Source organism: Triturus cristatus, chromosome 2_1, assembly GCF_964204655.1.
Source record: "Triturus cristatus chromosome 2_1, aTriCri1.1, whole genome shotgun sequence".
In the NCBI taxonomy this organism is placed as follows: domain Eukaryota; kingdom Metazoa; phylum Chordata; class Amphibia; order Caudata; family Salamandridae; genus Triturus; species Triturus cristatus.
Window position 1 is genome coordinate 1,133,380,805 of NC_140581.1, and position 12,371 is coordinate 1,133,393,175.

General features: G+C 39.3%; 1 protein-coding gene across 10 annotated transcripts in view; it reads left to right on the top strand.

Moving 5' to 3' along the window:
• WDFY3 (WD repeat and FYVE domain containing 3) overlaps positions 1 to 12,371 on the top strand; it is a 1,391,721-nt gene that overhangs the window by 388,020 nt on the left and 991,330 nt on the right. For all 10 annotated transcript variants that reach the window (XM_085636566.1, XM_085636564.1, XM_085636563.1 and 7 more), the window contains 2 exons: positions 1,609 to 1,795; positions 5,299 to 5,465. In XM_085636566.1, the coding sequence (XP_085492692.1) occupies positions 1,609 to 1,795; positions 5,299 to 5,465 (354 nt within the window). The remainder of the gene's footprint in view (positions 1 to 1,608; positions 1,796 to 5,298; positions 5,466 to 12,371) is intronic.

Consider the following 12,371-nt stretch of genomic DNA (forward strand, 5'->3'; position numbering starts at 1 on the left):
CCGACACAGTCCCCTCAACAAGGACAGGATGTCGCCAGGATTAATTCAGGAGGTCGCGGAGGTCCTCGGGAGCCTCGCACCTACGCGGCCATCTTGGTTGCGCGCTAGGCTCCTCCTGCCTCTTGGCACAATGTTGTTGGTTCTGTATAGCTGTACCAATGGCAGTAGGCATCACTGGCATTCCTGGGCCTCTATACCATGCTTTGACCAAATTCAGGGGTGCAACGTGAATAATAGACTGTTTCGAAACCCTGGGAGGAAAAGCAAAATGAACATCCACTTTAAGAATGGAGGCATGTCCATGCAGCAGCCACCAGAGTTACAAGAAAAAAAATAAAACATTCACAGTGGAGAGTAAGAGAGCTTGCTTACAGCAGGTACTCAACTGGGCTGAAATACCAGAATGGAACAGAAGGAGCTGGTGGAGTGAGGGCAGAGGGTCCAGCTATGTGCATCCCTCAGAGACGTGCATTATATTGCTGCAACAAAATGGATGTCAACACCTCTTCGCAAGCTGCTAAATCATGCGGTGGAAAACTCATTTGAAAGAGTGAGTGAGAGAACATTTTATGGATATTTAGGAACCATAATACCCACTACTACAGGTAACCCGGATGAGAGGTTACAATAGGTGAAATCTAACTGTGCGAAACAAGAATGGGAAGAAACACTCTGAATGCCAGTCCGAGAAAATGACAAAACACAGCACCAATCAAATTGCTCAGAGAATGGCTGATTGGAGTGACAAATTGATATCTGGCATATGGTCTGAATGTCTAAAGTATAAAAAGTGGGAGCGAAATGTTCTTGGCAATGGTCTAATGTTGAATACTGGTTTGGCTGCCAATGACCCATCACATGCACTATTTTTAGGTCTGGCATGACAAATCATCTGTCTGCTTGACATAGTGTTACTAGCTTGTGTAAGAGTATTACTTCCTCATTTCATGCTGTTTGGCATATCATTTACCTGCTAGTAAATGCATGTCTTGGAATGTATTAGGGACTATTTAAAATCTGAAAATTAACTCAAACTTCACACAATTTTTGTATCTTGTGAACGCATGCTATACAGACAGCAGTCATTTTAGCTTTATGCTATATATTTAGGATCACTACAAAACATGTAAGTTGGCTTCAGGTAAATAATAATGTACATTTCTTTGCTGTGGGTAGCCTAAAGATCTGGCTTGGACTTTCCTGACTCTACAATAAACACATTGGCCAGTTCTACTGGCATTCTTTCAGCATGAGCTCATTGAATAGTTCATTTCTGTATGGGACCTTTTTTACACTAACAGCAAGTCTATATATATATAAAGATTTTTATTTTTATTGAGGTAAGGAGATAGTCTTGACTATTTTCCCTTAACAGTGTATTCAGAAGGCAGGTTACATGATTTGTTGAATGTTGAAGTACTAAAGCGTAGATAATCTTTGATTGCCTATAATGCAGTGGAACAAAAACATTTTCCCCATCTCATAAGGTTGTCCTTCTGTCGAGTGACCTCCTTCCATTGTCCCTACTCATCCTAGATTGCATCCATACTTTATTCCTTCTGTTCTCCTTCATGCTCTTTAATTGCCTTGTGGTCTTGTTTCTTGCAGAGAAAGAATGTTTATCTACTTGTGTTCAGAACATGCGGGAGTCCGGAGACCTTTTGCCTTTGGAAATGGTTCAGATGTTTGCAACAATTTCTTGCTTCTTGAAGGATTCTAGCAATGTTTCACAGTCGCTGCTAGAAGATTTTAGGACTTGCCAAGGTTATAGTTTCCTCACTGATGTACTGCTCAGGTACAGTAGTGCTCATATTGTGCAACTCCAATCCAGTTGTTTGTTTTTCAGTAGCAGTGATTGTCATTATTTTGTTCCCCTTTTCCACTACACTTATTTGCCAACTGAAAGTTGAGTCTCCTTTTTGTATTCAGTGTGTGGTTTGTATCGGCTGCCGCGTACCTGACCCATAAAATATCCCTTTTGTATCATTCAGCTCAAAATAAACATCTCATTATACCGCCCTGGGAAAGAGAGACTTCTGACAGTGAAATAGCATTTTAAAATATTTCATTAGTTGTAAAGTCTGTGAAGCAATGCACATCACCAGTAAGGTGGTATGTGAGGTGTGTCTAATATATTTAAACCTCTTGAGGTTGTAGCCTTGGCTATGAGTTCATGAGACAAATACAGTGCATTAAAAGTCAAATAAAAATACACCAGGTTTTCATAAAAAAAAAACAAATCAATGTCATGAGGCCAAAATACATGGAAGTTAGCAGGTTCAGCACTTTGGTGTCATAGGGTAATACATTCTTTGAAAAGGGATCTGTGTCAAATTTCCAGCGACAGATTTACATCCATGTTGACCAGCTTACTTTCTCAGCTTTACAAGTGGAGAACATTGAGTATGGTGGTGCATGGTAATAGTATCATCCCTATCTCAGCATTTCAAAACCTTAAAGATTCAGACCCATTCAAGGGAATCTGTTACTTGGATTTGCATAGCTTAATGTGCTGCACTGAGACATTTTAGGTTTTGGCTATTTGCATTCATAAACTGCCATTTTTGCTGATGAAATTCCGTTTCCATCAGCATATTTCTTTTGAAACGATTAGTGAGAACTGAAGAATGTTGTTAATGTTAGATATCCTATGTTTCAGTAAATTTAGGACATCATTTTTTTCTTGATGGTCACTATATTATAAAGGGTATCTTGTGGTGCTAGTCAGACCAAGTTTTTTCTTCTGTTTGCATTATAAAATGGCTTGAGGGAAAATATCGCCATCTCAAGCTCATCATTTACATGGAGAAATTGTTTTACTTCTTGAGTTTCATTGTAGGTGAAATACTATTTTTTTCAACAGCTCTTGTTAATGGATTTTGCCATTTCATACATCTATAAAACACTGGTATTACTATTCACCAATAGAGAGGACCTTAATCCCCGTCTCTCAAATCTCTTAAATGGCTCCCTATCGAAGGCAGATCTGCCTACAAAACCGCCTGCATTACTCATAAAGTCCTCCACCAAAACACTCCGCATTACCTCTCAAAGAAACTCCACACTGCGGGCACCACTCGACCTCTGAGAAGCACCAACACCCTACTCCTAATCCCACCTCTGCATAAAAAGAAAGCCACACAATCTCGCTCCTTCTCTGGCAATGTCCCTATTATCTGGAATGCCCTCCCAAAAAACCTTAATCCCTCCTATTCTAGTTTAAAAAAAGACCTCAAAACCCACCTCCTCAATTATTTTTGGGGTTCCTAACCTCTGTCCTACTCCTGATTTCTTATCTATCACACGATATTTGTTCAGTAATTTTATACCCTGTTCTCCTGTTTCACCATTTACCTAATTACTTAAATGTATAGCTCCTGCCCCTGTTTATTTATCTGGTTTTGTATAATGCTCATGTTTTCTGTACTTTGTAAATTTTTGTTGCACTACCTTTCATATGCTTTTATACCCTATGTGCCTAACTATCCTTATCTTGTAAAGCGCTCTGATACCTCTGGGTCTAGCCAGCGCTATATAAAACCTTCAAAATAAACAAAAATAAAATCTTTTGATCTACTAGGCGCAAGACTACACTTATGCTGTGCCTCCTACAAATTTAACCCTGAATGCTACAGTGACTTCCAAATGTTCATTCCTGCCAAATTATGAATTTGGGCAACAAATATGAGATGGATCCGACTCTGCTTCCACACTGATTAGCTTCCATTTGTAATAAGGATTTACATTAAGGTCCTCTGTGTGCCTTATAATGCCATAAAAGTCACTGAAAATATTTGGAAAGCAAAAGTGAATTTTATAATAATTTGTTAAAATCTTTCAGACTATACAAATTAATGAGCCATAGAGTGAATAAATCCTTTAATGTAAAAGTAATTTTTTGTTTTGGAATCCTTTACTCCGATTTTGTCTTACAAACCAGTGCCTTAAACAAAGCATTTAGTGTACTGCCTCAAACATGGCTGTTTTAGCATAATTTATCAAATGTTATTTGTGCAATCTTGGCGAGCTCAAAGACTTTGTTTTTGGTGGTCAGTGACCAATTAAGTGTTTTGTTATGGCTCTCCAGCTGTTCCCTTCATAAACTGACATTATTAAAAAATTGGCTGGATCCATTTCAGTGGTAGATCGGTTAATTTGCTTTTGGTATCATCTAATTTGCAGGTTTATTATGGTAAAAAAATCCTGGCTCAAAGAATCCTGGATCAAATATAACGTGAATTGACTCACTATAAAAATAAATGGGGAGTAACAGGTCGTAATGGTATTTTCTCCCTTTTTGTGGGCATCAAAGCCCTCTTTTATCTCAGACCGGTAGCACTGACTAAAAGCTTGTGTGTACTACCTTGACACAAACCAGTGGAAGCTCTGTTTGCGTTATGCTTTTAAAAGGCAGTAGCCCTACTATGCCACAAATATCAATTGTGCCCGTCTTCACTCTTCTGCCCAGATCTAAAGGACCATGCCCGTCTCTTGCCATGCAAGGGTTTAGTGGTCTAGGGTGAGCCCATGACCTGGATTGCATAACATTTGCTAAAAGGAGCTGCCTTAGAAGAGAACTGTTCTGAAATTATTCATTTTTGTAGTATTTGCATAATCGAATCGGAGCTTGTATGCAAATGTTACTCGCGGTTTTAAACTCATTACAATTGTCCTAATGAAGTGATATTTCTACTTAAACAGATTTTATGTGTATTTTATTCTTTCTTACTCATAATGTGAAGTTGTGCGAGTTTGATAGATAAGCGTATGATTAAAGTAGCTGAATTTGCTATCTCAATGTTTCTTGGGAATTATCTTGTGTTGTCTTGCTTGGTGTAATGAACAAAACATTCCAACATTATCCTACCTGAATTGTACACAACACAGGGAAAGTTTCACTTGCCTCCTTTCCTCCTGAGTGAACTCATTCAGAGGCATCATCATTTAAGAGGCTTTGTAAGGTTGGACTCATTGACTCAACAAATCAGTCATCCCCAGTTTGGGAAATTCCATAAGTAGACTATTTCCAGCAATTTAAGAATACACGAATAGCAGTCTTCATCCGGATAGTGATGGAGATTTTTTGTGTCCATGGTTGAGCTCCTGTTCCAAAGTGCAGCTAGCAAGAGATCAACTGAGGAATCACACTTGTGGGTTAGTTAGTGCATATGTAAATTTTCACTTCAGATGACTACTTCTTCTGCACATCACATAGTGTATCTGTGGGGGAGTCTGATGCTGTGGAATCACCCTTTATGATGATCCACTCATGTGTTTTTTGCCTTCCTTGTTTTTTAGATTGGAGAACTCGAAAGAGAATGAATCTAAGGATGCACTGAAAGACTTAGTTAATCTCATTACTACATTAACAACATATGGCGCCACTGAGCTAAAACCAGCTGGTATCATCACCGGAGCACCCTTTCTACTGCCTGGATTTGCTGTCCCACAGCCTGCTGGGCGAGGTGAGTAACTTGATTACAAAAACGATGGGGATAAGTGGGGAAATAACTGGTATGAAAAAATGAAGATGCAATAATTGAGAAACTGAATGAGACAAATCCAAAATTAAGAAAAGCCACAAGGAAAAACTGTAATTAGGACAACCTTAAAGGACATTAAGGAAATGTATGTGCCATTAATTACAGTGCTTTTATAGTTGAAATTATGTATTGATTAGAGTTTAAAAATAAGGCTAGATATATTGTATAGGTGAGGTTAGTGGAAGAATAATAGTAATGGCAACAGTTAATGTTATTCATAGAGTTATGAATAAGGGTACGTTTCAGAATTTGCTTTAGGTTTCATAGTAGTATGGTAATTGTAATGGTGTTAGTTAAGTGAAGGGAAAGGCACATTTTTTGTATTGATATACTCTTGATATAATGACCTTTATTATGGGTTCTTTATTATTGTTCGACAAATGCAAAAAAGAAAATGTGTGGTTATGGTTTCTTGGTTATTCAGTTGCTATTATAATGCTCTTTACTATGACATACTTCGTTTTGGCGTAGATCCAGATGATGCATCAAAGGACCGCTTCTTGGGTGATATTTTCCATCACATTGTTGTTCAAGGCAGATCTAGTTTCAATATTTTTTCTTTTTTTAGCCTCACAGTGTCTTTCCTCATTCAAACTTCTTGTGGATTTTTCTTCACATAAAGGAGGGTTATGCACAGATGCACTCTAAAATATATGTATTTCTAAAGATAATGGTTTTACGTCAGGCAATGTCAGATAGCAAGATTTTTTTTATCAGTCATCCTTTACAGTCAAAATTTGAAGATTGAATTCTAGTTGACTGAAGAAAATACAATGAAAATGGCTCTCCAGAAAAGATTGTTTTTGCCTAAGTCTAACTTTGTTTTTGTGAACAGCTTTAATTTCTGATGTTTTGTAACAGTGTGTGTGTTCCCAGTTAAACACAGCATCAGAGAACCAATGTGACCATGTACTTTCTATGGGCATGTATCCTTATTGTCTTTTTGATACAATATGTTTCTAACCCTCAGACTCTCGCATGGATAGACCTTATTTATTAATTTTATTTTCCGTAGCATTTTTCATTCAGCATTAATGTTTCAATTCTCTTGCACTTGTTGTGTCTTATTTTATTTATTTATTTTGCAGAAGGGTTTAGAGTTTAAATGCTAAATTGAGGCAGCAATGTTTACACCTTGATAGCACTTAATGGTAACTTGCGCATTCATGCATGTTGCATACCTGCAATCTGTGCATTCTCTCGCAGAAAGTCTAGTTCTAAAACAGCCCAGCAGATGTGGCAGCAAGCACATTTACTCGCTACGAAGGCCATTTTCTCCACACTATGACCAATGCAGTTCAACAGATTTCTTGAAATTAAATGTCTTGAATGTAGCCACTGGATGATCTGTAACTCTGCATTATGCCCATCTGGATTAAAGTAGTGATCTCTGGATAATTTTCTACACTATTGCATTCATGCTCGACAACAGAATCGCCGACAGTTAACAGATTTGCATCTGGGGCGCCCTTGTCTGAATTGAACAGGACATTGCACAGGGCTTGGAGATTTGCTTTAAACATGGTCTTGTGGTATTGTCTCACAAGTTTAGGAATAGGTAAATATTGTCTCTTTGTGCAGGTGGATACCTACCCTTTATAGGGTTAATGCTAACATAATAGTTTTAAACATTGAACCAGCCAGGTTATAGTTCCCACCAGAATGAAAGATATCAGTCAATAACTCTTGTTCTTGTCGAAGGAGAGTTAATTTACTTAGGAGTTTCCTCCATTACAGGTTTTGTTAAAATATAAAAGGGACAAAATATAGTATGACCTACGTTTGATTGTTTGTATTGGTTATTTGCCGATGGAAGTGGAGTTTTGGTCCATGTATGATGTGATCATCTACACATGTGGCTTTGAAAGAGATCTGTCTAGTCACAGACTCTCATTGTAGGGGTTTAAGGCCCGGGGAAATGTGAGACCTGATATGGAGGTGGAGTAATTGTCTCGCAGTTGCATTCTGTATTCTTTGTAGCGCCTTGTTCACATAGGCAGATGCATAAGCATCTCTATGTGTAGGAGCATACTTTGTTTTAAAACATTTCTTTATTGTCATATAGGATCACATGTAAGCAAGTGGATATATCAAAAGTAACAGGAGTACAAAGTATTTAAAAACAAAACTCGTACTACAAAAATAGAAATTATATAGAGTCTAGTTATCCAGTCATATGTCCAGGTTAGGTCCGGTTCTGATGACCAAACTACAGACACTTCCTAAAATTCACAGTAATTTGGAGAATATTTGCCACCAGTAGAAAGGTAAGTGAAGGGGTAATACTGTCTTCAGGGACTGGGAAGGCCAGTGCGACAAGGACAGATGGAGGCGGAGACAGGTTAGAAAACTATAGAAATCAAAACAGCAACCCGCCCTACGGTAGAGAATTCTTTCTTTACTTGATCCACTTGAGGAGTTTGGTTTGAGGTGGTTTGTTCGCATCTGCTCATCTATGGCAAGGAGACCGGACGATGGCATAAGAGTCTGAGTCTGCTGGGCTTTGAAGTTTTAGAATAATTTGTGTCATGCAATTTGTTGTAACAGGTGATTTTGAAGGAGATCAGTAGACGTCTAAGATACACATTATGGAGGAGACGATGCTAGTTCTTTGAGATGGATCTCTGTTTGATGGAAAATGGACAGAGTAGAATAGGATTGAATGAAGCATTTTATTAGTGAGGACGTAGTCATTGCAGAGGAATATAGTGCTTTGATCCCAATCACTTCCTGTCTCTGAAGCAGAGTGAGATAATGGACAATGTCAAAAGTGGAAGGAAGATTCAAAAGCACGTTCCTGCCCCATTCAAGTCCACCATAGTCTTGATGTGACCCCAAGCTGCAGTTAGTTCAGATTCTGGGTTGGTAAATTTGTAGAATCCAGTTGAGCCTGATCAATATGTTCAATGTAGGGTGATACTGTAAACATCTGACTCTTTGAGTTAGCTTTCCTTGGAAAGAGTCATAGCAGATTAGCTAATAGGCAAAGAATGTTGGGTCAGAACTTGTACTCTTCTTAGAATTGTTTCGATGTACCTGCTTTTTGAGTTCTTCTGGGAAGTTGCCAGACTTTAGCAAATGGTTCATGATAAATTTTAAGATGGATTCTGTGAGTATAGAGCTTTCATGGATGACAGCTGCTGCTCCTCCTGTGCTCTCAGGATGTAATTTCTGATGGGAATTTTATTGTGAGCAGATGTACAATTATTCTGGGATCATGACAAAGATTTCCGCATTGAAAAGCAGACCAATGTTTTATTCTGGGAGGAGATGGTATATGTCCTGCATAAATGAGGGCATTTCAGAGTTTGTGAGTCAGTTTATATGGAAAGGAGTCCTTGTTTGTTAGGAGGAAGTCTTAGTTGGGATTGAGTGCGAGTAGAATAATTCTCTGAGTCCACTAGACCAGGCAGTAACATTTCAGGATTTGTAGATGTTAGGGAAGGTGGTGAGGGCGAAGGGGGGAATGGTGGGCTAGGATTGTAAGTGTTTTGAGAGAGCTGTTAAGAGTGGGGAGGGAGGCAGATACATTTTAATATGTAGCCGTAGCCAGCAGTGGTGAGGGGATAGAAAGCATAGACTGGGGAGGGCAGGGTCGTAGGAGTGAATGGAAGGTGGAATAAAATTAGAGTAAGATGCAGAAGAGGATAAGATGTTATTTTGGTGAAAGGAGGATCTGTAGGCATGAATGGAGTGAATACCAGAGAGAGGGGTAGCAGTAGTGAATGGGGATAGGAAAGTGGTTTGATTGTGAGTGGAACCAGAGAAGTAAAGTACATGCATGGGTGAAAGCCTAGCTTTGAAAGGGGAAGAGTGGGGTGTTAAATGAGGTTGGGGGGATAGGTGAAGGTGAGGGAAATGTGTTAATAGAAGAGGAGGAAGATAGGTGAGAAGTGGGAGACAGACAACTTGTGTTTTATAGTGACTAGGGGAGGAGAAGAAAAGGAAAGGGATTTAGTGTAGAACCGGACAATGTGGTAGAAGAAGAGGTTGTGGGACATTAGGCAGATAGGTCAGAGAAGAGAGGGTGCAGCCTCAGTGTTATCTGTGGTGAAGGAGGGGGAAAAGGATGTAGTGGGCTTGAGGAGGAAGAGAGAAAGACATTCATAGGTGAGCCTTGGGTAGAGGGCTAGATTTGGATTAGCGGAAGAAGTAGACCCGATTAGATGGGTGGGACGTATGGCAGTAGGTAGCGATCTGTATATCAGTTGTCTGGAATATTAGTCAAGTGCTGCGATATTTTTGTCCCCCCCACATACTTGTGTCTTCATGTTGACTTGGTTCATTGTGTCTTAAGTAATGGAGAGGTCAGCTTTAAGAGCCATATTCTTTGATGTGAGAGGATTATTTAATGGCATGTCATTTAAACACTTTGATGGGTTGTTGGTATTTATTTATTTTGATAGTTTTGTATAGTACGAACGTGACCTTTGCGGGTTTTAGAACGCTTTAAAAATATACAGAGAGCAGAGCAATAATAACAATAATATCATATTTGAGAAAAATACAGGCTAAAGTAGTATCTGGAAAGAAAGGGTGAGCTTTACAATGTTCAGAGAGCAGAGGTGATACACCATTAAAAACAAAAGTAAAATTCATGGTCAAGAAAACTGCAGGAACATGGTATGGTGGCTTTTGTAGATCAGGTAGTTTGGCTGGTTGTTGCTAAACATATATAGTTTGAATTCCAGTTACCTTGTAGAGAGGAGAGAATATCTGCAACAGCCAAATGTCAGCTACCTTTATAAAGGGCAATTCCAAGGATTGGACTCTTTCATTGTTCTCGACTTTGGAGAAGTTAGTGTGGCACTGCCAGAGAAGGGTGGACTTGATTAATCCATTCTAGTTTGAGGTTTGAATGTCATTTTTAAGCCCTAGTTAATTTAATCCAGCTTTGTGCGTGCTTCTGTAAATGGATTTGGGTTTCACATTTAAGTGAAGGAGTAGTTGATTAGATCTGGATAGCTGCCTCTGTGCCCTAAGACTGATCAATGATTTTGTTAAGGATAACAAATTCCATCTCTCCTGTGGCAGATGTTCAGCCACCAGATGGAGAAAGGCATTAATAGTGTGTAGTAAGACATACAAATTTCCACCCTGCTTATGATGATCACGCAATCCAACAGCAGAATTAGGGTGCCCTCTTGAGAAAATATCACATTAGTGGGTTTGCGAGGTCAACCCAGGTTTGGCCGGGCTGCAGTCACTGGAAGATTGATGTACACTACAATGGTGAACCTATGGCACCTTCTTAAATAATCTTCAAAGTACTGATTCTTAGAGGGCAGTCGGGGTCAGTGTCTGCCTAACCTGAGATCAAAAAACAGACATCATAGTAGCGGAACTACATGGTCATCCAAAGGGCATTTGGGGAGTTGCCTTGAGAGTGTTGATAAACACCACACTACTGTGTCTAAGGACAGGCCAACCAGGAAATAGGTACAATGTAGTCAAAACAATATCCACAGGTGCAAGCATTTTAGAGTCAACCCAGGTGCGGCATTGAGGCAACCCAGATTAAGTCAGAACCCATACATTAAAATGTCCAAGGGGTCCACCGAGGAGCGGAGTTTGGGTTTCCCATGTTAAACCACAGCCCTACAGTAGTAGGTATATGAGATCTACCCAGAAGTGGAGTTAAGGCATTTTATGTTAAACTACAGCCGCATAATAGTGGGTTTATATAGCACTCAGAAATATTTGGACTTCAGATACACCAGGATGCAGGCAGAAGAAACCAGCATTGAATGTTGTGAATCGTGCATCTGTGGAAGGATATTAATATAGTATTCCAGCTGGTGCAGGGGATGTGCAAAAGCCAGAAGAAACAACAGAGATTGCACCAAATAAATTTCAGAGACATGTGGGTTGAGAAGGCGCAAGACAAGGGGAAAAAGAAATTAACCGTATATGCATGCTGCCAAATATTTTAACAAATAGGCAACCATTCAAGAAGAATAAACTCACTAGCAGCAAACCTTTGTCTGCAAACTTTGCTTTGGCATCAGTTGACGTGATTCCAACATGGCAGCCAGACCTATCAATAATGGGCAGTATTTTGACATGAAGGTGATCTAAGGAGAAGAATGGACAGATATCGTGGGTCTGTTTAATTTTTTATTCCTTTTCTCCTCCTATCATCCCTTTAAATGTGTTTGTGTGCAGGGTTACAGTGCAGTTACTGTGATCTATTACCCGTCACCTTAGTAGAGATGCATATAGAATGTTTATATGCTTAAATTACTGTCTAGTAACTTGTGCTCCTATTGTACAAAGTGGTATTTGGGGTTCGAGGTATTCCAGGAGGTAAACATCCTTTACACCGACTGCATTACAACGCATGTCATTACCCCGCATTTTTTACTCCACCGCAACTTTTACAACGCAAGCCATTACAACGCATTCCCCAATACAACGCCCAGGTGGAGTTAGAATAGTAAATTGCTTTGTAATGGACAATGCATTGTAATGACTTGCGGTGTAAAGTCCTGCGTTGTAAAAGTTGTTGCGGAGTAAAAAATGCGGGGTAGTGGCACGCTTTATAAAGTGACATATTCGTTCCAGGGTGGCATGCTTTCTACTCTGGGAGATCCAGGTTTACAGAGTCAGTCGGGCCCACCTCCAAATGTTGAGTAGACTTATCCTTGGGTCAAAGTAATCTCATTATGTTTTTTCCTTAGGAAGATGAAGCATCACCACAATCCACTTTGAACCAACAAATCTTTATTTATCCTCCACTACAAAGTACAAAAACATGCATTAGTTTGATCTTTTCATCGAGTCACAGAGCACAGTTATTGTAAGATAGGACAATGCAATACTTTTATA